Genomic DNA, 26,312 nt, shown 5'->3' with positions numbered 1-26,312 from the left:
CATGTTTCCTTGCATGCTTGACAGTGTGTTTGTTGGCAGATTTGACCCTACAGCTCCTCTTCCCGCAGCCCCTTTCTGAAATGAGCATTCTTCGATTAAGGCCATCTGCGCTAATGTGCTGTTTGTTTTTCAACCCAGCCTTGGCAGTCAGAGGAAGAAGGCTCTTGGCTTCGAGAATATCCTGTCACTTTGATGCAGTTCTTTCGGTATTTGTATCACAACGTGCCGGACCTCGTTTCCTTGTGGATGAGTCCAGAGTTCCTTTGTGCACTGGCAGCGACAGTGTTTCCTTTCAACATCCGACCTTACTCTGAGATGGTAGGAAATCCAACCCGTTAGCTGTTTCGTTTTTCCCCTGAATGTTATTTTTGAGGATTTAATTAATAGTCATACAAAGATAGAGTTCTACTTACCATGCAGAAATAATAGTTCTAAAGACCGGGCTGGATGTTTTGTGCTTGGGTTTTGGAACTGAGGGAAGTGCTTGTTCAACTGAAGGGCAGTTGCTATGCAATGACATCCGAAACATCATTTTAGGGGAAATGTACACTCTTTATTTGTTTGCTGCTGGACCAGCTTTTTCACTCATATGAACAACATTAGCTCAGATTTACAAAAGCAACAGAGACTGAGTCAGCAGATGCTTTCAGCTCTCTGCTCTGGAGGATGTGATAAAATCTAAAACTTATTTTTCCTCCCACTTCTCAGTTTCTTTTGTGGTTTAACCACAAAACAGTGTTCTTGTATTACCTCGAACTACTGAGTTCAAGCCAGGAGAGGCTGTGACTTCAGTTTTGCTTGCATTGCTGCCTTAACCAGACCTATTGCAGGACATTAGTTGATAGAAATATTCTTGGAGCTAAGTATCATTTACAAATTACACAGTTTCACAGAATCACAGAATGTTAGGGATTGGAAGGGACCTCGAAAGATCATCCAGTCCAGTCCCCCTGCCGGAGCAGGAACACCTAGATGAGGTTACACAGGAAGGTGTCTAGACAGGTCTTGAATGCCTCCAGAGTAGAAGACTCCACAACCTCCCTGGGCAGCCTGTTCCAGTGCTCTGTCACCCTCACTGAGAAGTTGTTTCTTTTCAAATTTAAGTGGAACCTCCCGTGTTCCAATTTGTACCCATTACCCCTTTTCCTATCATTGGTTGTCACCGAGAAGAGCCTGGCTCCATCCTTGGGACACTCACCCTTTATATATCTGTAAACATTAATGAGGTCACCCCTCAGTCTCCTAGAATATGAATGGAAGTGAAACAAACAGTTATTGTTAACCAACATCTATAAGTATTTTTACTAAGAGCATGGAAGGATAATTAGGCTACAGGCTGGCAAATGATAGAACTAGGCAGAGTGTGATAAAATACTTCAGAAAATACTTACTGGTGGCATGCCATCTTTTTGTCCTCAGTAAAAACAGATCAATTTTTTTAAAGGTGTGTGCTGATGAGTCTCTCGTGAAGGTCATTTATTTTGCTTTTAAGTATAACTTGCACTTGAAGTAGATGCTAGGAGCACTCTCAAAAAAAAAAAAAAAAAAAGAAGAACAAAAGCGTGCCACTTACAAACTGGTAATGCTGATTTGGCATTCACCTCTTTAGAGCTTTTAGAGGAGCCTTCTGTCTCTGAGCAGATTTTACTTTAACTACTATGTCCCTGGAAAGTTTGCGTAGCTGCCTTAACAACTTGAGGGCTCTCTGGACGCCAGATCTGTTTGGTCCTCCAGCATTTTCCTCTGCCCAAATGTGTTGGACTGATCAGTCCCTTGTGAAATAAAAACACTGTAGCCCAAATTCATCTTCGAGAGAAAATTCTTAACTGACCTATCAGCCCTTCTGAGATTGTGATTAAAACCAGAAGGACTACATGTTTGGGTTTCTCTTCATTCCCTGGGAAAGCTCTGCTGAAGCAGACCAAATGTTCAAAACGCATGATTACTTCAAATGTGATTTGGTGACATGATAAGCCTGGTGAGGGTGGTCATATTGGCTCCTCTTGCATTTGGAGGAGCACGTTATGTAAAAACAGTCACTCTTGTAGTCTTTTGGATTTTTTAAGAGATTTTGGGGAAGTGGCTTACCTATAAGGTATCATATTAAACAAACAAAAGGTTCAGTTCCTTTTTTGTTTTCTGTCACATAAGCTTGGTAGCCTTTTTTAGTTTGTCTTCTGTCTTGATTTTACTTCAAGTGCCTTAGTTGATAATGTTTTCGAAAGTTTTCTTTTTTTGCAATGAGAAAATTTATTTTTGCAAAGTATGTAGAAATTGCAGTAGCAGTTCTTCTATCTAAATGAATATGAAATGAGATCTCTAGCTCACACCAGTGTTCACTGATTAATTTTTGCCTTGGGAATCCGAAACTAGAATTTGGGTGTTTCTCCTATTGTATATTAGGGAATTGGTCCTCAACAGAATAATCTTACAGAAAGGCTTCTTAAGAAGTAAAATGTGAAGTGAATAGCTTTATAAAGACAAGTAAGCAATAGAGTAGTGAAAAGACTTCTGTTAATTTGCTGACCTCTAGAGTTTTAACATGCTGTTTTTCACAGGTCACTGATCTTGATGATGAAGTTGGGTCTCCAGCTGAAGAGTTTAAAGCCTTTGCAGCAGATTCTGGCATGAACAGGAGCCAATCAGAATACTGCAATGTCGGCACGAAGACATACCTAACCAACCATCCTGCCAAGAAGTTTGTGTTTGACTTCATGCGTGTGCTGATTATTGATAACTTGTGTCTCACACCAGCCAGCAAACAGACTCCGTTGGTAGATCTTCTGCTAGAGGTAAAGTTTCTTTAAGCTTTTGGGTTTGGGGTTTTTTAAATTTATTTTATTTTATTTTATTTTATTTGAACTTTATTCTGACACATTTTTACTCTGGAATGGTTTCCTCTATTTACATTTTGAAGTTAGAGGAATGATGACCTGGGAATGCAGTAGAATCCTGGAAATGGTTGTGAAATAAGAAAAAAAAAAAGAGCAACACTAGTGTCACGTAAATAGTAGTTTTCTCACCTTTCTTTAACAGCTTGGAAGACCTAAGAAAGCACAGGCAGAGGGTTTATCTCAGCCTTCCTTTGAGAATGTTTTCTGGACTTCTCCTGTCTCATCCCCCCCGCTCAGCATTTGTGTATATCTGTGACCATCTCAGATGCCTGAGCTGACAGACTACATGCTGGTTAACTGGCTTTTTTCTTACTGTGCTCTGTTCTGCTCTCCACACCACACACCTAAAACTGCTTTTGTTCTTGGTCTCAACTTTCATTTGGCCAGTCAAATGGCTCTGTTAGTTGCTAAGCATGCTGTGTCAATGTTTTATTTCTATTCAGTGCACACTTTAGAGCAGCCATAATCTTGTTTTGTCACCTTAGCCAATACTTCCTTTTGTCTGGAAACAGAGGTAGTGGATCACAACACTCAGTGTTCAACAGTGCAGCAGGAGAAGTTGTGACTTTCTTGAAGTTTTATTTTTGTGGAGTGTGATTTATTTCTTAACCATCCTTCAGGCTATGACAGCTGTATTGGTTTTGTTGAAAACATAAAATCCCTGCAAATCCCTTCAGAAATATTAAGGCTTCCGGTTTAGTTACATCAGATTAAAAGAAGTGGCAGGACATATGGTGCCTTTGCTATTAAAAAAAAAATAAAATCACAAAATAACTACGTTATCTTCCTGTAAATTATCTTTTTTAAGTTTGTGACAAAGGAAGCATCCTTCTGTTAACTGTGAGGTAGAGGATGGGGAGTTCAGCTGCTGTTTAACTGCCTACACCTTCTTCACACAATGTGTTTTGAAATGTTCGATTCACATCAGTTCTCATTGTCCCTTGACCTACCTCTTTCTTACCTCATCTACATGTTGCAGAGTCTTCCATTTCTTCAACAGCTGCAGGAATTTTTGACCATGCTTTTGTACTTCCTAATGAATTTCCTGGGGCAGTTGGGCCTCTCTGCAGTCACAAAATAAAAAATGAATTGTCAAGAGATGCTTTTATACGCAAACACTGGCAAGCATATTTGAGGCCATGTTCAGTTGGTTGCAGTTGCTTTATTGCTGTTTTAATCTGTAATCACTCATCAATGTTAATTACTGGCCCCTTAGTGTATTCAGAGGACTGAGTATGTATGCACTGCTAAACTGCTGAGGGGGAAGACAAAGCAGGTTCACTTCACATTATGTCGGTTTCTAGGACTGTTTGAGTCAATCAGTTAGGCATGATTATGTATCCATTGAACAACATAAGGTGATAAAGTCCTTCAAAGCACAAAGGAAATTAGAAAGGTTTAGCACATCCATCTATTATACGACTATACCAAGGCTGCTGTAGTAGTATGCAGAACCCCACACAGAAGCAATGATCAGCTTCGGTGTTTGACCTGTCCCATTTACTTTTTTTTTGGGGGGGGGGTTGTCTTCTTTTTTTTATGGAAGGAGGTGACTATGTAGATGGAGATAATCAAAGGTCAACCATGTGTTTAGTTAGACGTTTGTGCACCTTTTTGGAATGTGTTATTTTCCAGTTCCTATTATGGCAGTAGATGGGTTTACTGGGTTTAAATAGGAGTAATGTCATCTCTGTAAGACTGCATACAGATGTATACTTGACATGCATTCTCTTAAATTTTTAGATAAAACCAAGGCTTTTTACTGGAGGTAGAATGTTAAGAGGAAAAATATTGTTTATGAAAGCGGAAAAAAGAGAAATTCAGCTAGAAAACCATCCTCCCACTCCCTTTTTGCTAACTCAGAGATAGTCATTATCTTAAGATTGTATTTCTTTTATCAGGCTTCCCCTGAAAGATCGACACGAACACAGCAAAAGGAGTTTCAGACATATGTTTTGGATGGAGTGATGGACCACTTACTTGCAGCTGATGTTTTATTGGGTAATATAGTGAAGTTTAATTATCAATCTGTTGATTTGAGCAAAATATTTTGATTATTTAACTTTTTCTTTATTAGCATCATCTTTTGTTACAATTTTATTGTCTTTATCTTTTTTTCCTTCTCTTTCCTTTGATGTGTAAATGATGTTGCTGTTATCATACTTTCCCTTACTATTTCAATTGTGCCAAAGCTATTAAATAGGTTACTAAAAAAAAGTATAGGGGATGAATGTTTTGGATATGTAAACCAGACAAATTGCAATCACATCAGAAGGAATTGAAACTGGATCTTGCGTCGTCTTTTGCCATTATTGCATAGGTAGAGGATCTGGAGCTATTATAAATTTATTATGAGTGGGCACTTGGTTTTTAAAAGTTAGTTTTGTTTCCATTTCCTTCTGCTGCAGTTTTATTATGAATGCAGCACCTGAGAAAAAGCCTCTGGGACTAGCACTCCGTTGATCCCGTTAATAAATGGACAGGAAAAGAATGAGAAGCTTGCAACCTGGATGTCAGTGGGGTGGGCTGTCCCACCAAAGCATGAGTTTAGATGATTATGAGATGACCTGTAGGAATATCACTGCTCAGGTGCCCAGCTGGATTTCACGATGGCCTGCTGGACTTCCCAGGAGCTGTCAGTCTGCTCTGTCCCCATCCCAGATGTCACAGCAGCATGTGTTTCTGTTCAGATGTGCTTAGAAGTTTCCCCACTTCTTGCCACAGCAATGATTTGTCCTTGGGTGTAGTGCATTCATAAAATGAATCAAGAATCATGTTATATGAAGCTTTGGGTCAGGTTCTCAAATGAACCACCTGCCCTTACTTCTATGCAGCCCAGGAGGAGAACTTTGCTTTCTCTGGGCATTCTTTCTTCAAGGTTTTGTTCAGCTTCCTCCAGGTATGGTGCTATCAGTTGCTTCACATACAGGCAGGGCAGCAAGTCAATAAATGTGGGTGAACTTCCAGCAAAATCAACACCACTGATGTTTTTTGGATTTGTTGTTGCAGTGAGGTTTTTTTTGATTTTGTTTTGTTATGGAAGCACTTGCACTTTTCAAGCTTCTCTTAATACAGCTCAACTGACAGATGTACACACAGACACGTGCAGCTGATGCCTATTGACTCTAAGTTTTACTGAGCAAAGCAGAGAGAGGGAGAAGTGATGTTGGTTGCTATCACTTGTCACCTCAAGGTGTTTGGAAAAGCAAAACACTAATTTAAAAAAGCTACAGATGGCTCTACACTCATGCATCTCCAGTTGAAAGGAAAGACCATAGGTAAACATGATGCCTCAGGCTCCAGTTGAAAGGCTGCACATAAACATGATGCCTCAGGATCGCTGAAGTACCATTTCTTCTGGCCTCTTAGCCTGCTGGTTCCCCCTTTTGTGGCTTTTGTCACTGCCAATTTCAAATGTTCGAATTATCAAAGTTCATTGTAGGGCTGTTTGTTTGACTGAGTCTTTTTCTCTTTTACAAAAGTCTAGAAAGCATAGACTAGTGTAATTGTATTTATGCAGATCTTTTTTGGTAAGTAAAGAAAACTGTGTTTTGCTGTTATCTAGGTGAAGATGCATCTCTGCCTATAACGAGTGGAGGAAGCTACCAAGTGCTGGTGAACAACGTGTTTTATTTTACACAGCGTGTGGTGGATAAGCTTTGGCAGGGCATGTTCAACAAAGAATCCAAACTTCTGGTGGACTTCATAATCCAGCTCATTGCACAGGTAGCAGTGTTGTTCTGTTAGCCTGCTTGCCAAAACATTTTTGCAGGTTACATTAAAATCCATGTAGTGATGTCAGTCACTAAGCCACCTGCATGTTAGGTCAGCATAGAAGGATGCTTTTCTTCCCCAGACTTTCTCTCTTTTTACTGAGCTTCCCTAGCACATCTGATCAGCAGTAAAAACTGCTTTCAGATGATGTTATTTTTTAGAAATCCCCCAAAATAAACAACGAAAGTTACCTCACATGATTTTTTGGAAGCTTCCTAAATTTACATCAACATTTTTGGGAAGCTTCCTCATGTATTTTTATTGGAGATTATTAAAAGACTTTGTTGTTAATAATCAGCAATGTCTATATAGATGTTAAAAATATGTGTATCATCATGTATTGAAGTCATTTTAGTCCTTGAAATTCTTGGAATTGATACTTTTAGTAAACTACCAACTTTGAAAAATGAGCATGCATCAATTCAGGGGAAGATTATCTGCCAGTAAATTGATTTTTCTGCTACTATCTGATCTTTTTTTTTCCTTCACATCAGTCAAAAAGAAGATCTCAGGGACTATCACTGGATGCTATTTACCACTGCCTGAACAGGACCATCTTATATCAGTTCTCAAGGGCACACAAAACGGTTCCTCAGCAAGTGGCTCTCCTTGATTCGCTGAGGGTCCTTACTGTGAACAGAAACTTGATTTTGGGACCTGGAAATCACGATCAAGAGTTCATCAGCTGCCTAGCTCACTGCTTGATTAATCTGCACGTGGGAAGGTAAATATCTCAGCTGGAACTTCATTCCAGAACCAGGTCTGTGAAGTATTAAAATCACCTGTTCTCTCTCAGCAATGATGCCTTGCTAATCCAGTGAAATGCAAGCAAGCTTAAGTGATTTGTTTTGAAACAAAACCAGGTTTGAAGAGCCCAGATATAGAGAACAGTTTCATACCTCTTTTTGCAAAGGTATTTTAAAATACTGACGTGGGTGCTCATCTAACCATTTTGTTGTTGTGCTTTGGTAATTTGAAATGTTTTCAAGGTAGAAAGAAACACTGGTGTTAAGTAATTAATAATCAAAGGGATCTGTCACTAGATTTATTGTCTGTTGAATAATTTCATGTAAATTCTGTAGCTTAGTACTTGGATGTACAGCATTGAATAAGTCCAGTCAAGCATTTAATCAGATGCCAGTGACAAATGCTGTAGACACCAACTTTTCTCCATTGCTACAAACGCCCACTTGGCTTTTTTGTTTTATTTTTCCAAAAAGATGTATGATTTGTTTCATTCAAAGACACTTAGGAAGCATCAGCAGCAGAAACCCTCATGTTCTCTGTTTATGGCCTCAGCTGTTTTGTGTTTCTGCAAATACGACCGTCTTCCTCCAGTGACATCAGTGTCCATGACGCGTGATTTTTCATAAGCCTTTAGTTTAGCTTGTGACTGCAGGTTTACCAGAACTCAAGTGGACAGAAGTGAAGATACATTGCTGTAGTGGCACATATTAATCCTTGCGATACTGTCACAGGGAATCAAACACTTTAGCTTGTATTTTTTTCTAGTTGTTGTTAATTTGTTCTGTATTTGTAGCAATGTTGATGGGTTTGGATTGGAAGCAGAAGCCAGGATGACAACTTGGCACATAATGATCCCCTCTGATATAGAACCAGATGGAGTCTACAATCAAGATGTCAGTGAAGGTAATCTGTGAGTGACAAAGTCACAGATGTCTGCTAATGTCACTTCTGTATTGTCATCACTAATCTTTTATCCCAGTTACTTTTAGGGCTGTGTGTATATTAAAATAGATTAAAAATAGATAAAATCGCTTAAAAATTCCAAGACAGACATATCCAGGATAAGTTACTGTTTTATTAAAATAGAAAGAGCTCTTCATTGTTTTCTGGACATGCACCAGAATTAGAAATACTGGTTTATATGCAGTGAGTTAAATGCAATAGAAATGGGTCATTTTAAGTGTGCACCATGCTTTTGCATCAACTGGATCTTACATGAGCATAGGTATGAAATTATTGGTATAAGGTGTAAAATTATTATTCAGTGGCATCCTCAGGATCTTTCACTTAAAGGAAATTTATGAACTAGCTGTGGAAGAAGGGATTCAGTGATGGGGGTTTTTTTACATATAAATATATTCAATATTTATGTGGATGTGTACTTATGTAAAATATTAAAGCATAATATATGGAAGTATGTTTGTATATAGGCATATATTTCTATAAGAGGTTTTTTTTATCTCATTTTGTTGATAGATGGATGTGGGAGAAGGATCGCAACTAATCAGAGCCAGTGTTTCAGATTCAGAGAAAAACATACCAAAATTAATTGATAGCATATAAATGGTAAAAAGAGGCAGTCTGGTCAAAGATATTTCACAAGTTATGCAAGAGGGCAAGAAACTAGAGTATAATGGCAGAAATTCTTCAGTTCACTACTGTAAACTTAACCGATTCTATAAGCACCATAGAGACCTTGCTGTTTGTGATGATGTACTTATGCAGGTCGCCAGCTTCTTTTAAAGGCCATAAACAGAGTGTGGACAGAGCTGATCCATAGTAAAAAACAGGTTTTGGAAGAAGCTTTCAAAGTGACATTGCCTGTCAATGATCGTGGTCAAGTGGATATAACTGTTGCGAGACCTTTTATTGAGGAAGCAAGTTTAAAGTGTTGGCAGAATCATTTGGGTAAGTGTAACTGAAAATTTATCTGTCCTGAATGGTAGATTTTCCTGAAGTGAACCATATGCACTGGATGTTTGAATACAGGCTGAGATTTTGTGTGGCAGTAAATGCTCTAAGCTGGGAGCACTGAACGTATCTCATTCAGAAACTCTGCCATGGGTAGGATATATGTACACTGTGCTGTGTATAGGATATACCTACACTGTGCTGCACACGGGGCCTTTATTCAATGCTGTTGGTGATCTCAGTAGTGTCCTGTGTGCGTGAGCATGCACCAAGTAGCATATTGTGGATTATGGTGATGGAGTCATTTAGTACCTTCCCATGAACACTTGGCTCAGGGTGACCTGTATTACCTTTCTTGGGATCGGATGTGCCAGACAGAGAGGGGGGAACCCCTCCTGAACATGTCTGGGTGCAGCCTGCAAACACTCGTTCTGGTGATCCAGTTGCAAATGTGTGACTGAGCAGCCCTTCTGTAGCAGCAGTGACTCCCTGACTTCTCCTTCTTTGCTGGGAAATTTCCTGTTCAGCATAGGAAGGAGCTTTGCAGGAAAAGGGCCTGGGAATCCCAGTGGACAGCAAGTTAAGCATGAGTTAGCTGTGTGTCCATGTAATAAAGGCCAACTGTTGCTGGACTGAATTTGTGAGAGTTTAGACAATAGATATAAAACTCCAGGGACATGACTCCTTTGACAACTACATGGCTCTGAAGGAATTGAGATTAACCCGGATGTACAGAAAGTGTTTTTGGAAACTTGGAATACTTGTTTTTGTGGTTTCTGTATTTCTAGATCTGTTTTCTCCCTGTTTCTCATGTTTGTTTGAGTTTCCAGTATGTCACTGATAGTTGGTATATTTGCAGAAATGTTTTTACTAGAGTGAAGGATCTTTGGAGACATTATTGCTATAAAAAAGTAGTAGTGCTTTTAAAAGAAGAAAGCTTAGAGAAGGAATGAATTAGAGAAACAGTGAGGAATGTAAGCATGTACTTTCTGACTCAAAGGTAACTGATGCACAGTATGATTCATTAGCTGAATATTGGGAGAACTACAAACTGTTGAAAGAGTTGGACTGAGCTTTGACTTTTTTTTTTACTTGAGTCTTGAATTAAGCACAGCAGTGTTGCAGATTTGACTATCAGCCAGGATGGCTGTATGTGCACAAAAAGATGCGGTAGGCCCACTTGGCTTCTCTGCTCAAAACAGCATACTTGTGCTGCCAGATTGTTTAGTGGGGTCATGTTTTAGGTTGGTTTTAGGTACAGAGATTGCATCTCAGCTGTTTGTGGGTTTTTGGGGTGTTGTTTGTTTTGCTTTGGTTTGGTTTGAGGGGGGAGCAGGTGCTACTATCTACTGTTTATGACAAAAGTTTTATAAATTTTATCTTTGTAACTGTTTTGAGAAAAAAAACTATTTCTCCAGATGCTGTCTTCTGTCTTGGGAATGCCCACTTGTTCTTTAAGAGATGCAATTCAGCAAAATTAAAATTGGTAGGAGTGGAGGGGAGGCTAGGTGATGATTTTATTATACGTAACTGGTTTTCACCTCTTCAGATGAGGACAGAATTCATAGCTCATGGGCCCTAATAATTGACAGAAGGAGTAACAAATTTTCAAAATACAAGTAATTCCTAAATTTCATCTGGAGATCTTTCTTCACATAAGTCATGAATGTTTGACGTAAATGTGAATGCTGCTGACTGCTCTTAAAAGAAACAAACCAACCCCAAAACCAACCAACCAAAAAACCACACATACACAAAGCCCAGCCCCAAAACAGCCACCTTTTTGAAGCAGCAGAAAAGGTTATTCTACTACAAAAAAAAAGGCGGTGGGGGTGGGGGGAACCCTAAAAAACACCCCTAACAATTTATCTTTGATTTTCAGCTCATGAGAAGAAATGCATCAGTAGGGGGGAGGCTTTGGTTCCAGCCACGCAGTCAAAACTTTCACGAGTTAGCAGTGGCTTCGGCCTCTCTAAACTGACAGGTTCCAGGAGAAACCGCAAGGAGAGTGGGCTCAACAAACACAACCTCTCTACGCAGGTAATTTTTATCAATTACTAACATGCAATCTAAAATCCAGCAATGTATGTGCAGGGTTTGCAGTAAATACCCCAATGTAAGGAGTCCTGCTGGGTGTACAGTGGTGTCTGGTGTTTGGTTTTCCCCTTTTTGAGTATCCGGACTGGGCATCTTGCGTGTCCTAATCTAGTAGGAGCATCTGCATATCTGCAAGATTAAGCCAAGAGTTAAGCTCTTTGTCGTTGATGAGTCTGTTCAGTTGTTTTTGGTTACATATATACTTTATTGCTTTGCTGTCTGGATCTTAAATTCAAATTGCAATACTGCCCTGAAATGGAAGCTGTGAGACAGGTGCTTGTCCTTTTCTTCATTCTACACCCAAGATTATATAAATCACAAAAATCCTTAAATTAACATTTTACATATCGTGACTAAACAAACACTGCTTTGCTCTATTTTTATTGTACTACAGAGAGGAGTTCAGCAAAACAATATGTACTGGTAGAACTGGACATTCACTTTAAAACCTGCCTGCTTAAAAATAAAATAAAAAAGAGAGCAGCGCAGCACAGCAGTGGTAGAGCTGTGTGCTCTCAGTAGGACAGTACCTGGTAGTGCATTGCAGGCAATTTGTATAAAATATTTGAGGCATTGAAAACAAAGGAAAGAAGGGTTTGAAAGTTTTGAAGGATTGAGTTCTTATTGTAATTAGCATTTGAAACAGTGGGGAGATGTTGGGCTGAAGAGGGCAGGTGGATTCCTGCCACAAGGTAATTTATAACTGCTGGTGACTGGGAGTTAATTGTGACCTGTGAAAAAAAATCGAAAACTGTTTCCAGTTCTTTTACTGATCTGAAAATTATTCAGTGGCTTTGTTTAAAAAAAAAAAAAAAAAAAAGGAATTCCTGTTGTTCTGGTGGCCAGGCATACACATTAAAATATTAATAAAAAGGAAGAAACTCATAAACTGAGGGGACAAGGAACCATTTCTGTCTGTTACCAGTAGAGGGAGCATGAAGTGAAAACAGGTGTATTGAGGCTTGGAGTGGAGTGCTTCAGGATTTCCAACAAACTAGGCAGCACCCACGAAATGTTACTCAAAATGAAATAGGGAAAAGTAATAGTATTTGTCAGTTAGTGCCAATCTTTAGCTGTTTGGGACTGTTCTGAACTTTTAGTCACATGCTTGGAATATTTTCCAAATGTTTGCCAGTTTCTTTTAAAGGGTATCCCCATACATGAATTTACTGCCTTTAAAAAAATAATAATAAAAAATAATAATAAAAACACCAACAAAACCTTAAATATTGTTGCATGCATTACTTTTAAATTCATCATCTAAGTAATTTTTTTTAAGAAACTGTCCCTTTTGAGCAAGTTAGCAAGGGTGATGTGTTCATAGGCTTTTCATTCAATCCAAACCTGCTTTTATGAAGTGTCATTCTGTCTGTCTTTTTATCTTTGTATTAGGAAATTTCCCAGTGGATGTTCACTCACATTGCAGTGGTTCGGGACCTGGTTGATATGCAGTATAAGGAATATCAGGAGGTATGGTTCGGAGGATTAGTTGCCTGACACTGGTATTTTGACCTGTTAGATTATACTGATGCTGTTTCTCAGTACAGGGCTTGTAAAATATTATGATGTCATCAGTAAATTCTTGTATATTTAGATAAAGATATTATTTTAAGGGATTTTTTATGCAAATAAACAAATGAGGAAACTAATTCTGATTTGGTTGTAGATGAAAACTCCTGTAGCGATGTTGCATAAGTTAAAACTTCTTTTTTTTCCAAGAAGCTTAAGTAGCCTTTCCTTAGAAGTAGGGACAGGGGGTGGAAAGAGAGAGATTGAAAGTATGCTAGATATGCTGCCTTACTAAACCATTGTAGAAAAACTTAAAAGATACGTAGAAGCATTGTGTACAAACACTACTTTTATAGTAACACAGATAAAATTTTGTGGTGCCTTTCCCAAATCATGCAGCAGCAGAAAGAGGCTGCTCTACCAGAATAAAACTGTACCCTGCTGTTTCTTTGAAGCAGCCCCAAAGTGCTTTGGTTCAAACTAGATTAACTTTTCATTTAACTTAATTAACCTCTCTCTTCAGTGTAAATACAAACAGGGAAGGCCTCCAAAAGAATTTTTGTTTTCACAACTAAAATCCTTCTTCAAAATCTGTGGATTAATGTTACATTTCTGGCATATTTGCCATTTACCAATGCATTCAATTAAAGATAAAAACCAAAACCAGAGCTTTTACCTTTATTTTCTTTTTCCTTTTCCTTTTCCTTTTCCTTTTCCTTTTCCTTTCCCTTTCCCTTTCCCTTTCCCTTTCCCTTTCCCTTTCCCTTTCCCTTTCCCTTTCCCTTTCCCTTTCCCTTTCCCTTTCCCTTTCCCTTTCCCTTTCCCTTCTTTTTTCTCCTCCTGTTGAGAAGGTTACAATACGAGCCCTGCTTTTATGTTAACTGACTCTGGAAATATCATTAAGAGATGCTAGAAAATGCTGCTAGATTTTTGAATTATTATGCATCTTTCTGTAAGGTAGTGAAAATGTCTTTGCCAACATCAGAGACAGGCTTAACAACATCACTTTTGACAAATGTACAAATGTTTTTGTATTCAGCGTCAGCAGAATGCATTAAAATACGTGACGGAAGAGTGGTCTCAAATTGAATATGAGTTACTACGAGAGCGCGGTTTGTGGGGTCCCCCCATTGGCTCCCATCTTGACAAGTGGATGCTGGAGATGACTGAGGGTCCCTGCAGAATGAGGAAGAAGATGGTGCGAAACGACATGTTTTATATTCAGTATCCCTACATGCCCGAAGCTGAGCAAGAAACAAACTTGCTGGTAAGCATACAAAATTTTGCAATGAGTAATTTTATGCACTCTTGTAAAATCCATACTACTTTACACGTTTCTCTTAAGAAATGTGCTTTACTGTGTTGATATTATCTGGTATTCTGTCTGTATGTCCTAAATGGCTGGTGAGGTCTTGTTCTTCATAGTATATTCAGGGAATGGACTGAACCACTGGGCTCCAAACTAAGTGAATTGGAAGACTAGCATTGGAATGTAAAATGAGGTGTGTTTGCATCAGCTGGGTGATCCTGCCAGTGAACAATGGAGGCATCTTCACAAGCCTCTGGAGGCTGAGAAGCTGTGTAACAATGGCAGGTTTCAGGCTGAGTTCTTGGCCTTATATTAAATGATGTGGTAAACAGTGATCTGGAAAAAAAAAATGGAACAGGCTACAGGCCTTGCTTTGGGTGCATTTGTGAAATGTACTTTCATCCATCCAAAAATATGAATGTGGGCTATGTGGCAGAAATGCATGTGGCCTTCGAAAGCTTGGCGGTTAGTTCCTGTTCACTTTGGATTGCTGTTTAAGAAATGCAGCAGTCTTTATTGTGTCTTTTTAGGCATGCGTGGATGTTCTCTCCTCAAATCAAGCATGAGTGTCAGAGTAGTTAAAACAAACAAACAAAAAATAGCATACAACCAGTTTTAAACTATTATGTATGTTTATCTACTTGCAATCTGACACACAATAGCTGTAGTGACATTCTAATTCACATGAAGTGGAAAACGTGCCATCGTACATTCTTCTCAGAAGTGTTCTTTTTCTGATGTTTATATAATTGATGCCCTGTTTTCAGTCTGACATCTCAAGTAGACTTCCTGAGACACCTGATGATACCATTCCTCAAAAGGTAAAGAAACAAATACACTGACTGGAACAATGTAAAATAAATACAACTTTTTTTTTTCCTACTGCATGTTAGGCAACCTTAACATAGCTTCTACGTTTGGCTTTCAACTTGCTCTTTCAGTAAATTTTTCCAGGCCTAAAGATTTTTTTCAGTAATCACGTTAGAAGATGTTACTGTGCTCTCCTCAGCCTTCACCTAATAAAACTTTGTAGATGTTAACTTCTTTGCACACTAACCGGCTGTGTTGCGCTGTGCTCTCACTGTTCTCACTGTGGGAAGTGTTGTGGCTTCGGGATCTGAACTAATGGTCTGTGTAACATGTTTAGTAATGGGCAACACGGACACTTGGAAGCACTTACTGGGAAGGTCTTTCATTCTGAGAGAGGATCCGCTGAGCAGTTTTTCTCCTTTTTGGCAATAATGGCCTGGAACGGGCCTACTTTTATTAGAGCCCAGGTTAATTTTGTCTAACCTGACTCTTCTATTCATGAAATTAATGAAATGTACATTTGCTTAAAAAACAGGAATCCTGCCTTGGAAATAACAGACTTATTTGAAAGTGGCTGCACTGTGAGCATTTCAGTGTTATGCTGCTTCTCTGCTAAATTACATTTGCAGTCTTGCCCATCACTAAGTACAGTGTTTAATGTGTTCTCTCCTTTTGAATTGCATATGACAATGACAACTAATACATATGAATGAAAATCATTCAATTATACAGAATAGATCATAAATTGTTGCTGTGTTTGTTTCTTCATGTAGCAGCGCTAGTTTGGGGTTTTTTTGTAGGCTGTACATAAATTGTTTTCACAGAGGTGTTAAGTGTCACAGAAGTGGCATTTTTGTGGTGATGAGTAAAGACCTATTTGAGCATAAGTGAGCAAATTAGATCACAGTGCCTTAAATTTTTGATTTTGTGGGCAGCCAGTTTGACCTGAAATAATAAATCTCGGTGTTGCTGATCTTAATCTCTTAGTTGTCCCAAGCATCCATGTGTAATAAAGCTAATTTGATTTTATGGGTCGTTTATTTTCCCATTGTACTATCATAGAGATGAACAACAACAAAACATCACATTTTATTGATTTCCAGTTATTACTGCAAAAGTGAACAAGGGAAAATCTTGACTGAAATGGCAGGTGATATTATATAGTTCTACATAAATCTAAAGCATTGAACTGGATTTATAATAATATTTTGTAATTATCTCAATCTAATTTCAACATCCATGGGGAATAAAGCTACAAATCAAAACCAAAGAAAATTATTTCTGCTGGAGAACTGAACATATTGACAAAGTGAGCTTTCTAGAGGGTGGGGTTAAACAGTAGTCAGAGAAGAAAATTTTCAACTGCAGTATAACATCGATGGGTTTTTTTCTATCCAAGTGCATCAGTATGTTTTAATTTTGGCAAGGTTCTTGTCTATTTAATACCTCTTTTGTCTTCACTTGTATCCCCTGTGATCACTCTAATTTATCTATTGTCCTCATTTAGTTTTTACTTCTATTTCAAATTCTACCTCCATAATCAAGTGAGGAACATAAGAATAGCCTGTGGTGGGGGACAGGATGGACAAACGAAAAAGCCAACCAAACAAAATGAAACAAAACAGCAACAATAAAAACATCAAAAAAGCCCTCAGGAAAACTAATGCAAACAAAAAAAAAAATCCCTTCCAAAACCAAACCAAACAATCAAACAAAACACCACCACCAAAATGAAGTGTATCATAATCCGTTGTCGTTACCCAAAGGTACAGACAGTGCTTGAAGAAATACTTCGGTTCAATGGATCCCCTTGGGCTGGTCTCCTGCCTGCAAACCATCAGAACCCTTACTAAACAAGAAACAACTGAATTAATTAATCATTTCTGAGCCACAAAGGCAGTCACTGGCTGATTTTGGTTCATATAAACTTCCACATATTTGTATCTTTCCTTGAGACAGTTTTTTATTCAAACTGTTGCCGAGTAAAGAAGTAGCTGGCTAATGAATAAGCTGCGTGTGTTGTAGGGAGTTATGAAAAACAATAACATGGCTGTCTGATCTGTCAATCTTAACCACAAGTATCCCAGCCTTTTGTAACAGTTCAGAACATACTGACCATACCCCTTATTTCCCACGTTGTAGGTTTATTTGCAGACATTTCTGCAACTCCATTATTACTTGCGTGGCTGAATTAGGAAGTGAGCCTGCAGATTAGATTTGCTGCAGAGTCTCTGTGTCTGTCTGTGTTGGTATATATCTGAGCACGCACAAAACACTTGATGGGCATGCACTGTGCTGCACACAGTATTCCTGAAACACGTTCACTGATGTAAGCGTGGAGTTGACTGACCAAGCCATTTCTTCAATTATTTCTAAGAAACCTGCTCGTTACCGAAGAGCTATAAGTTACGACAGTAAGGAGTACTACATGCGCTTGGCTTCTGGAAACGCTGCAGTCTTCCAGGACACTATAGAAGAGAATACAGTGGGTGAAACAACTCAGCAGGAGCCAGAACACGGGGAGGACACTATTGCAAGAGTCAAAGGTTAGATCATTTGTTCTGTCCTGAACTGTTTTCTTTAAATTTATCTGCCTTTGTATCTTCTCATGTGTTTGCATTAAGATCCTGTAGGATTCTTAGTTTTCTGTCTGAGCATTGGATCAGCAATTTTAAAGTTCAATAGGTTTTGCCAAGTGAAATTTTTGTGTGTCTGGCTTGCCCCTCTCTTGCCCCTCTCTTGCCCCTTTCTATCTATCTGTCTGTCTGTCTGTCTATCTATCTATATATCTATCTATCTCTATTCTTCTTTTCCAGGCCTGGTGAAGCCTCCCCTGAAACGATCTCGCTCTGCTCCTGATGGAGGAGATGATGAGAACCAGGAGCAATCGCAGGATCAGATTGCTGAGGGAAGCTCAATTGACGAAGAGGAGAAGACTGACAATACAACTTTACTTCGACTCCTCGAAGAAGGAGAGAAGGTACTGTGTACTTCAAACACACTAAGCACTTACTATATCAGAATTTCTGCATTACATGTTGGATGCCTGAATAAATGTCCAAAATACATTCCCTGATCGACAGCTGAATTTGCTTAATGTTCTATCAGCTTCTTCTGTGAAACCAAATATGTGCTCTGGTTCAAAGAGGTCCTGAGCTGAAAACCCTGTGCTGGAAACATTCTTTTTCTTTACTTCTGCCTGCTAGGTTAAAAAGAACTTGTCTCAAAATGAAAGCTGCAAGTTATCCCATGTTTGGATTATTATTCTGTCTGCTTAATGAGTCCAGAGAGAAAGTATATATTGAAAATATAAACACTGAACTTGGGAAACTGTCTATAATTAATTTTTCCCTTTGTTAGGATAAAAAACCTTGAGAACTGGTATTGTATCCCCAAGAATAGTGTTGAGCTGCCATGCTGCATATTTAAGCATTCCAGAGTTTGTCTGAAGTATACCAGTAAATTTGTGATCACATTCATGTGGGCTACATTCTAAAATATGCTCAAGAAGCATGAAATAAGTGAATAAGTTGGTAAATACGTAAATCTGTATTATACAGAGGAGGTTTTATTTAACTCCCTCCCCAATTGCTAATTGCAAATGTTAGGTATATCTCTGATTAAGGGGAAAAAATTGCAGACTTTGGCTGTATCTGCAAGTGATAAAAGAGTGTCTGGGGCTTGTTCTAAAAAGCAATGGCCTGAGCCTGAGTTTGTTGACCTGCTTTTGCCAAATGTCTGCTTTTCGTTACAGATTCAGCACATGTACCGCTGTGCTCGGGTTCAGGGCCTTGACACCAGCGAAGGGCTCCTGCTCTTTGGGAAAGAGCACTTCTATGTCATTGATGGATTTACAATGACAGCCACCAGAGAAATAAGAGATATTGAGACACTGCCTCCAAAGTGAGTCAATTAATAGAGAACTTCATCAGTCTTTAATAGCTGAGCAAGAACTGTTTAATGAGGTTTTTGAGAGTTCAACTCCAAAATAATGTCAGATTCATAAAGACCTCAGGAGCAGTTTCCTCTGTGTGATATGGTAGATTGTGAAAATTGGCTGTTTCTGTAACTGGACTCTCATATGAATTAAGAGAATAATTATTTTGATTTATCTTCTTTTTAATCCCTTTTTTCTTGCCTGTTTATGCTCATTTGCAGGATGCATGAGCCAATCATACCCAGAGGAGCAAGGCAAGGTCCAAGTCAACTTAAAAGAACATGCAGCATTTTTGCCTATGAAGATATCAAGGAAGTACATAAAAGGAGATACCTTTTGCAGGTAACTCAGACACCATATTTGGATTGAGGAGTCAACTTCAGAATTTGTTAACAATGTAGTCATTTTTCAAAAGCAATTTTCAGTATTTGGAAAGCGAAGCTGCTCATTGTGTTGAAATTGAATTGCTTAAGTCAGACACCTATGTTTGAACATTTTGTTTACAGTGGTTTCGTTTATTGAGTGAATTAGTGAATTCTAGTTTTGCAAAAATAAAACAGCTGTCTGCACTAAGCAAAGTCTGCTTCACCGTAATTTTGTGTCAGATGTGACATAGTCTGACTAAACTGTTCTATTCTTATGTCTGACCTTCAGAGGAGGCAAGCAAATGTGTTAATGTTGACTTGAGTTTGTCCTCTTTGTTTTCAGCCAATTGCAATTGAAGTTTTCTCAGGAGACGGACGGAACTATCTTCTAGCTTTCCAAAAGGGGATTAGAAACAAAGTTTATCAAAGGTATTGTAAAATAAGTTAAGTTTAAAACATTTAATCTGAATATTTCCAAATACCTGTTGTTGAGCATATAACAACCGGATGCAGATTGCAGGGTGATGGGCATCAGGCAGTGGACAACCTGGTAACAAACCTGGTGCTGCACAAAAGGAGCACTTGGAAGTGCTGATGCCTGCATATGAAACTTGGGGGGTGTGTTCAGTGAGAAAAGGGTCATTCAGTGTTGTTGAAGGTGTTATGGAACTGCTCAGAATGAACTTTGCAATTGTAATAAATGCACTCTGTTTCTAAGAAGACAACATACCCAGGATAGAAATACTAATGTTATTTTCCTTTAACTGCTGATGCAGGTTTTTGGCTGTGGTGCCATCTCTAACTGACAGTTCCGAGTCAGTGTCCGGACAGAGGCCAAACACCAGCGTAGAGCAAGGGTAGGTGGTTTGCTTGCTCACAAGCTCTATAGCTCATCAGTTGAAAATAAATGATGCTTGCATTAAGGTTAGGATTCACTGGACAGGACTGCAACCTCAGGTTAAAATTGGGCATTACAAAAATGCCCATCACAGCTAGTGATGCTGTGCTCTAGTTATTTAACTGTACTTAATATTATTGGCAGTAGTGGTATATCATCTTACTAATTAATATATGTTATCAAGATTAACATTATCAGTATACAGATACATTCTAAAAGGAATTGGAATGCCAAAGGCACTAGGTTAGTCTGAGTTGTTAAAGATATTTTCCTCGTCATCAGCCTGTTAAATACCTATGTATTTGCGCTGAATTGCACAGTTAATTTGTATAGTGTTAGCAGTCTGTATTTAGAAATAAAAAAGGCACAGCTAAAGCAGAAAGGAACCAAACCCTGTTTTTCTAATTGTTACAATTTACAAGTTTTCATTGTAAAGCTTTGGATTTTCTTGTGAAGATATAACCCAGATATTACTGCGAAGTCAGAAAACACACTTCCTTCTTCCCATTAGGTCTGGCTTGCTTAGCACTTTAGTGGGAGAAAAGTCGGTTACTCAAAGATGGGAAGTAAGTATGAAAATTTTGGGATTTTTTTTTTTTATTAAATTCCACATTTTGTAGTGATGCATAATTAATCAGTGCATATAAGCTGCATGCTCTGTTTCAAACAGGTGGAATATGCTATTGTCAAAAGTGTATCTCAGTGTTTTAGTTCTTAGTATTAATGTTTCATTGTATCATCATCAAGTAGGAAATGGGTTTACTGTTGAAAATGCATGGGGAGGGACTATAGTAAAAGTAGAGTAAGCATTGTAGTACTGAAGTAAATTTCATAAGATTGGGGAGAGCTGAACACCTTGACAGTCTGGCAGCGCAGACATTCAATTGTTGTAAAGTGAACACTTCACAGTGTTGTTACCTGTTTCCCTTAAGAGAGGAGAAATCAGCAACTTCCAGTACCTGATGCACTTGAACACTCTGGCGGGCAGATCCTATAACGATCTCATGCAGTACCCTGTCTTTCCCTGGATCCTCGCAGATTACGATTCAGAGGTAAATCAAATATCTTGTCAGCCTAATAGGAATCTTCCATGTGTTGGAGGTTTTGCAAATATTATAGCTGGCTCATACTGCCTTGATAAAAACAGGTTTTATCTTTATTGCCAGTTTTTCGATTTAACCTATTTTGTAATGTTCCTCCCACTTATCAGTGGGTAGAATATTAGAGATTCTTGGCTGTCCCATGTGGGCAGGTCCTTGCCTGTGCTGATTTTACAGATTTTGTTGGACTGTGCACAGGTGAGGGCCAGGATGTGCAGCTGCTTCCAAGGCAGTTGCCTCTCCTTTATGTTGCAGCAGTTCCTGTAAGTCTTTGCATTAGCTTTCTACTGGTTATCCTGAAGGATATTTTGCCTGCAGAGAAAGTATGCTTCTCCAGAACACTCTACTAGAGGCCACTATGAAATCTGTCCCTGCAGTGAAGAATTTGCCCTTGAAAAAGATGAAGCATCCTGTTAATGCTTTTGTGGGCAGCCATCGCTACCAGCTGGACCGTAACATAAAATATTGTTAGGGTGCATGCCAAGTATTCAAGAACAGAATTAGGGTAAATTGAGGAACAGGATGAAGTGAGCAGGGTGAAAATTATCCAGAGACCAGGTGTCACTTAAAATAAAAAAACACTGACTCTCTTAGATCAGATTTGAAGAACTGGTTTAAGCGTATTCAACATTGCACCTGCTGTGTGCATAGAAAGCAAAGATGACAGCCTTAGGAGGTATTTGGTGTTAAGTATGGTAATCAGCAGCATTCAGAGGGTTTGTTTTGGTCTTTTTGTGGGGGTTTTCTGTTTGTTTTTGTTGCTGTTGTTTGTTTGTTTTAGATAAAACTGGTGTGTTTTATTTTTGAAGGAACTGGATCTTACAAATCCTAAGACATTCAGAAACCTGGCCAAGCCCATGGGAGCTCAAACAGAAGACAGGTTAGCCCAGTACAAGAAGCGATACAAAGACTGGGAAGATCCCAATGGTAAGTAATGATACATCCTGCAGGAAGAGCAGAGGGATGTGTGCCTGTCACATGGTGGAAGTCAGTCATAGATTTTTGTAATGTGAGTCAAGAGGTGTTGATGTGGATAGGCAGAACTCTACCGTGGTTTTTAGTGACTCTCCAACAACTACTAAAACGGAACAAAGGCACACTGGTTTTCTTGTTGCATTGGTTGGTTTGTTTTAAATCCAAATGACAGCATTTGTGTATATGTAAAAATAAAGACAAAACAGTTGCACATTCAGAGCCCTCTAATGTTGACTAAAGGCTGGAGTAGGCAAGCACATGAAGCATGCAACCAGCTCTTTCTGACTAACACAGTTTGAGTGCTGCTCCAAGAAAATAAGTTGTACAAAGGAGTGGGAATACTTCTGCATTATCAGTGTGCTAGCTTTTTCATTTTTTAGTGGTTTTTTTTTTTTTTTCCTAAGGAAACAGCATTTTCTTAGCTAAAACAAAAAAATAAAACCACCAAACCCAACAAAAATTGTGCACTAATAAGTTCTTAAATTTGGAACGCTTCAGAGTGAGGTGCAATTAAGTTATGTATTCTCGGTTTTAGAACTTCCTCATATATTGAAAATAAAACTTGGGTGTTTGGCAAGGCAGCTGTTATATGAAAGGTTTTTTGTTGTGTGCTTTTATTGAAAAAACAAGCCTGTTTAACTATGGGAGTGCCATTCTGTATCAAACAGCAGCAGGTGGCAAAGACATTCATTTCTAGAAATGAATCAGTATATTCTAAGTGTATTTATGCAGAATTTTTGCCAGAACATTAGGAAAATAAGAGCTGTACAAAAATCTGTAGTCAACAATTCTGAGACGCATTTCTGCCCAAGCCTTTGGTTCCACAGTAACCAGTAAGACTAAAAATTAAAAAAAAAGTTACTGCACTGCAACATTTCAATTAGTTAAAATGAAAAGTTACTACCCATTCAGTATTGCTGGGCAGAAACCTGTTGAAGTAGGGCTACTGGACTGCAGCCGAAACTCAAGGGGTAACCATGACAAAACATAAAGCTTTCAGATTCATGAGAACGAAAATTATAAATTCCAATGTTTAATGTTTCCAAGGTCACGTACTATTGATTCTATTACCTAACTGCTTTATTGGTTCTATGTTTATGATTTTTAATCTTCTGCAGGGGAAACTCCAGCTTATCACTATGGGACCCACTATTCATCGGCCATGATAGTGGCTTCTTATCTTGTCCGGATGGAGCCTTTTACTCAAATTTTCTTACGTTTGCAGGTAAGAAGTACACCACCTCACTTTGTGCTTCTTTGCGGCTGCACATTTGAAACCTAAGTGAAAAATGCAATCTGTCAGCTTTGTTCTTGTCAAATATGGTAGAAGAAATATTTTTAGCAGAGTGATTATTTCCTGGGAGGTTTTGATGTTTCTTTGTAAAAGATGCAATAGAATTAACTTTTTTTTCCCTCATAATTTTAACATTTCTCTAAATGTATGAAAATACTAGCAGACAAAAAAAAAACACCCATGTTTTCTTGTGAAAAAATTACTTCGTTCATCATGCTTTATTTGTCTGTTTTTGAGAGGATCATATGCCAGTTGTTTAGTTCCGTGCTGGAAGTGTTGAAAGATTGTTATTTTAAACCGATATGTCTCTCCAAAGAGCCGGTTTAGTACTGAGTGTTAAAATAAACGTTTGCAGAGCCTAGAATTGTTTGTTAGTTTTGACAGGTAGCAGGGTTTGTAACATTACCTATAAAATATTTGCCTAGACAGAAGCCATCAGGCAAAAACATTTGTTTTCTTTGCCATAGTGTTTCTCTGGGAGAGACTAAACTTTGAAATAGGACTGGATGACTCCCTTCTTAAAATTCTGTATATCTATATCTCAGTGCTTTGTATTTACTATTATTGTACACCAAAAAGTAACGGAGCTGTTTAAACCCACAGTGTTAGAGGAAGAAACGTGCTACATTCTGTAGTGTCTTTATTAGGCAGAGAGTGTTTGGGGTTGCTTTCTTGCCAAAATCTGCTGTGGTGAGAGATATATTCTGATGCCGTGATGCTTCTTGCTGTGTCCTGCAGGGCGGTCACTTCGACCTGGCTGACCGCATGTTTCACAGCGTCCGGGAGGCCTGGTATTCTGCCTCGAAGCACAACATGGCAGATGTGAAGGAGCTCATCCCAGAGTTCTTCTACCTCCCCGAGTTCCTCCTCAATTCTAACAACTTTGACCTAGGTATGCAGAAAGAGAGTCATTACTCCATGGGAGTCAAATTTCACACCTACTGGCCATAGGACATATAAATACTTCTTAGTATGTATGTCACCTTAACAGTGGCTTTAAGATCTTATTTTGTGAGCTCTGTGTTGTGCATCTTAATAGCAACAAATAAAGATTAAGCAAGTTTTAGGTTTTATCAGCCTTAAATCCTTTACTCCAAATGCATTGTAAGAGATTGGAAAACAAAACAAAAATTACAAAAACAAAACCAAAGAAACCCACCTTGCAAAACCTCTCCCAAGTCTTATTTCACACAGAAGGGTGATGGCTGTTACCAGAAAAATACTGAAGCTTTGTCCACTTACCTCCATAGACAATAATTTTGGACTGTGACTATCAAAGTCCTAAAAACTCTTCATTGAGGTTTTGGAGCAACAGGAGCAAAAGTTTTGTTCAGAACAATTGTCAAATATCGTGTGACACTTCTGGTTGTGTCAGTTCCTCGCTCTTCCGTTCCCCTTCCCCCCAGATAAAAAAGAGAAGAAAAGCTCCAAAGTCTGATGACGCAAGTAATGCTTCTATTGGAACAATGAGCTTGGAACTTGTGCGCCCCTGTAAACTTGGGAATTTATTGGTGATCCTCTGAGCTAATAGGAAGTCTGGACTTGTTCTTGGCAACAAATGACAAAACAAGAATATAGCTGGGAAGTCTTAACAAGTACATTTTTAGTAATCGTAACAGGCTGATGTTTAATGTTCGGGGTGCAAAGGGGGCTGTCTGAGACCCAAATGAATGTATGTGGCCAGACCATACCCAGGGAAATCACCCATGTCCTTGGGTGTGAAGCTAGAGGGACATGAGAAATTCGTATGTAGCCTGTACTCCTGTGGTGTGTAGGCATTCTCTTGAGTAAAACAACCACTCAATACAGAATGTTTGTATTGTGAAGAAAAGAAATCCTAGGATTAAATACTGTTCCACTAAGGTTTCTCAGTATAGTTTACTGTTACACTCTCTCATACAGGGATTTATTTTCTTCAAAATGTACTCAATTGACATGCTGCTACTATAATATATACACACTAAACAGATGCCAAATACAGGAAATACAGGGGGTAGCACATTTATTCCAGTTTTCCTCACAGCATAAGAATATTTTAAAAGAGATAAGGGAATGCAGCTTCCTGCGCTGATTTCCTCTGGCTGCAGAATGGAGAGCTGCTACTGTGGCAGTTCTGGTAGCAGGGTTGGCTACATTGGTGTGATGAGCCGAACCTACAGAACGAGATTCTGGTCATACAGTGATGGCAAAAGTGTCTTTTACTGGCTGCTGTTTTCATTAACTTTCACACACCACAGTGAGTCTTTCCTGTGATGCAGCAATGTACTGAAGTAGAAATATTAAGACAAAACCTGATGTTCCAAGAGCACTTGGTCGGGAAACATAAAGCTTTTGACTTCAGACTGTATATTGTGAAGTTGTGAAAAGATTGAGGAGTAGTGATGTAATCAACACACCTTAGCTAGAAGGGTCATGTTTGTTTTGAAGAGCACATGCTGAAACAGTATTGTCATCTTCCACATTCTTAGCAAGGAATATTTGAATTCTTCATCCTGTGAGCAATCTCACATAAACAACTGAGACAGAATTTTTCATGTTGACACTGCTTGACATTTAAAAATTTCACAGTATTTTAAAGAAAATACTGAAACAGCTTGTTTTATAAAGGAAATCTATTATAATTTGATATTTTATGCATTTATTATTATTTTCTCACTGTCGTAGTGAGGTTTCAGTGCTGCTCTCCTATTTT

The 26,312-nt window shown here is 38.6% G+C and overlaps 1 protein-coding gene across 1 annotated transcript in view; it reads left to right on the top strand.

Annotated features, from left to right (window-relative positions):
* WDFY3 (WD repeat and FYVE domain containing 3) overlaps positions 1–26,312 on the top strand; it is a gene marked incomplete at both ends in the record, with an annotated part of 112,920 nt that overhangs the window by 72,632 nt on the left and 13,976 nt on the right. Inside the window, 22 exons of the mRNA XM_080343105.1 lie at positions 139–318; positions 2,559–2,792; positions 4,796–4,895; positions 6,460–6,620; positions 7,163–7,392; positions 8,209–8,318; positions 9,141–9,323; positions 11,209–11,366; positions 12,816–12,893; positions 13,972–14,199; positions 15,009–15,062; positions 17,429–17,597; positions 17,868–18,031; positions 18,806–18,954; positions 19,210–19,330; positions 19,697–19,782; positions 20,130–20,210; positions 20,763–20,817; positions 21,184–21,303; positions 22,161–22,278; positions 23,445–23,551; positions 24,359–24,512. Coding sequence (XP_080199231.1) covers positions 139–318; positions 2,559–2,792; positions 4,796–4,895; positions 6,460–6,620; positions 7,163–7,392; positions 8,209–8,318; positions 9,141–9,323; positions 11,209–11,366; positions 12,816–12,893; positions 13,972–14,199; positions 15,009–15,062; positions 17,429–17,597; positions 17,868–18,031; positions 18,806–18,954; positions 19,210–19,330; positions 19,697–19,782; positions 20,130–20,210; positions 20,763–20,817; positions 21,184–21,303; positions 22,161–22,278; positions 23,445–23,551; positions 24,359–24,512 — 3,040 coding nt within the window. The remainder of the gene's footprint in view (positions 1–138; positions 319–2,558; positions 2,793–4,795; positions 4,896–6,459; positions 6,621–7,162; positions 7,393–8,208; positions 8,319–9,140; positions 9,324–11,208; positions 11,367–12,815; positions 12,894–13,971; positions 14,200–15,008; positions 15,063–17,428; positions 17,598–17,867; positions 18,032–18,805; positions 18,955–19,209; positions 19,331–19,696; positions 19,783–20,129; positions 20,211–20,762; positions 20,818–21,183; positions 21,304–22,160; positions 22,279–23,444; positions 23,552–24,358; positions 24,513–26,312) is intronic.

Source organism: Nesoenas mayeri (assembly GCF_963082525.1).
Source record: "Nesoenas mayeri genome assembly, chromosome: 4".
Lineage (NCBI taxonomy): Eukaryota > Metazoa > Chordata > Aves > Columbiformes > Columbidae > Nesoenas > Nesoenas mayeri.
The sequence above is the reverse complement of the archived record's forward strand: the minus strand, read 5'-3'. Positions and strand labels throughout refer to the sequence as shown.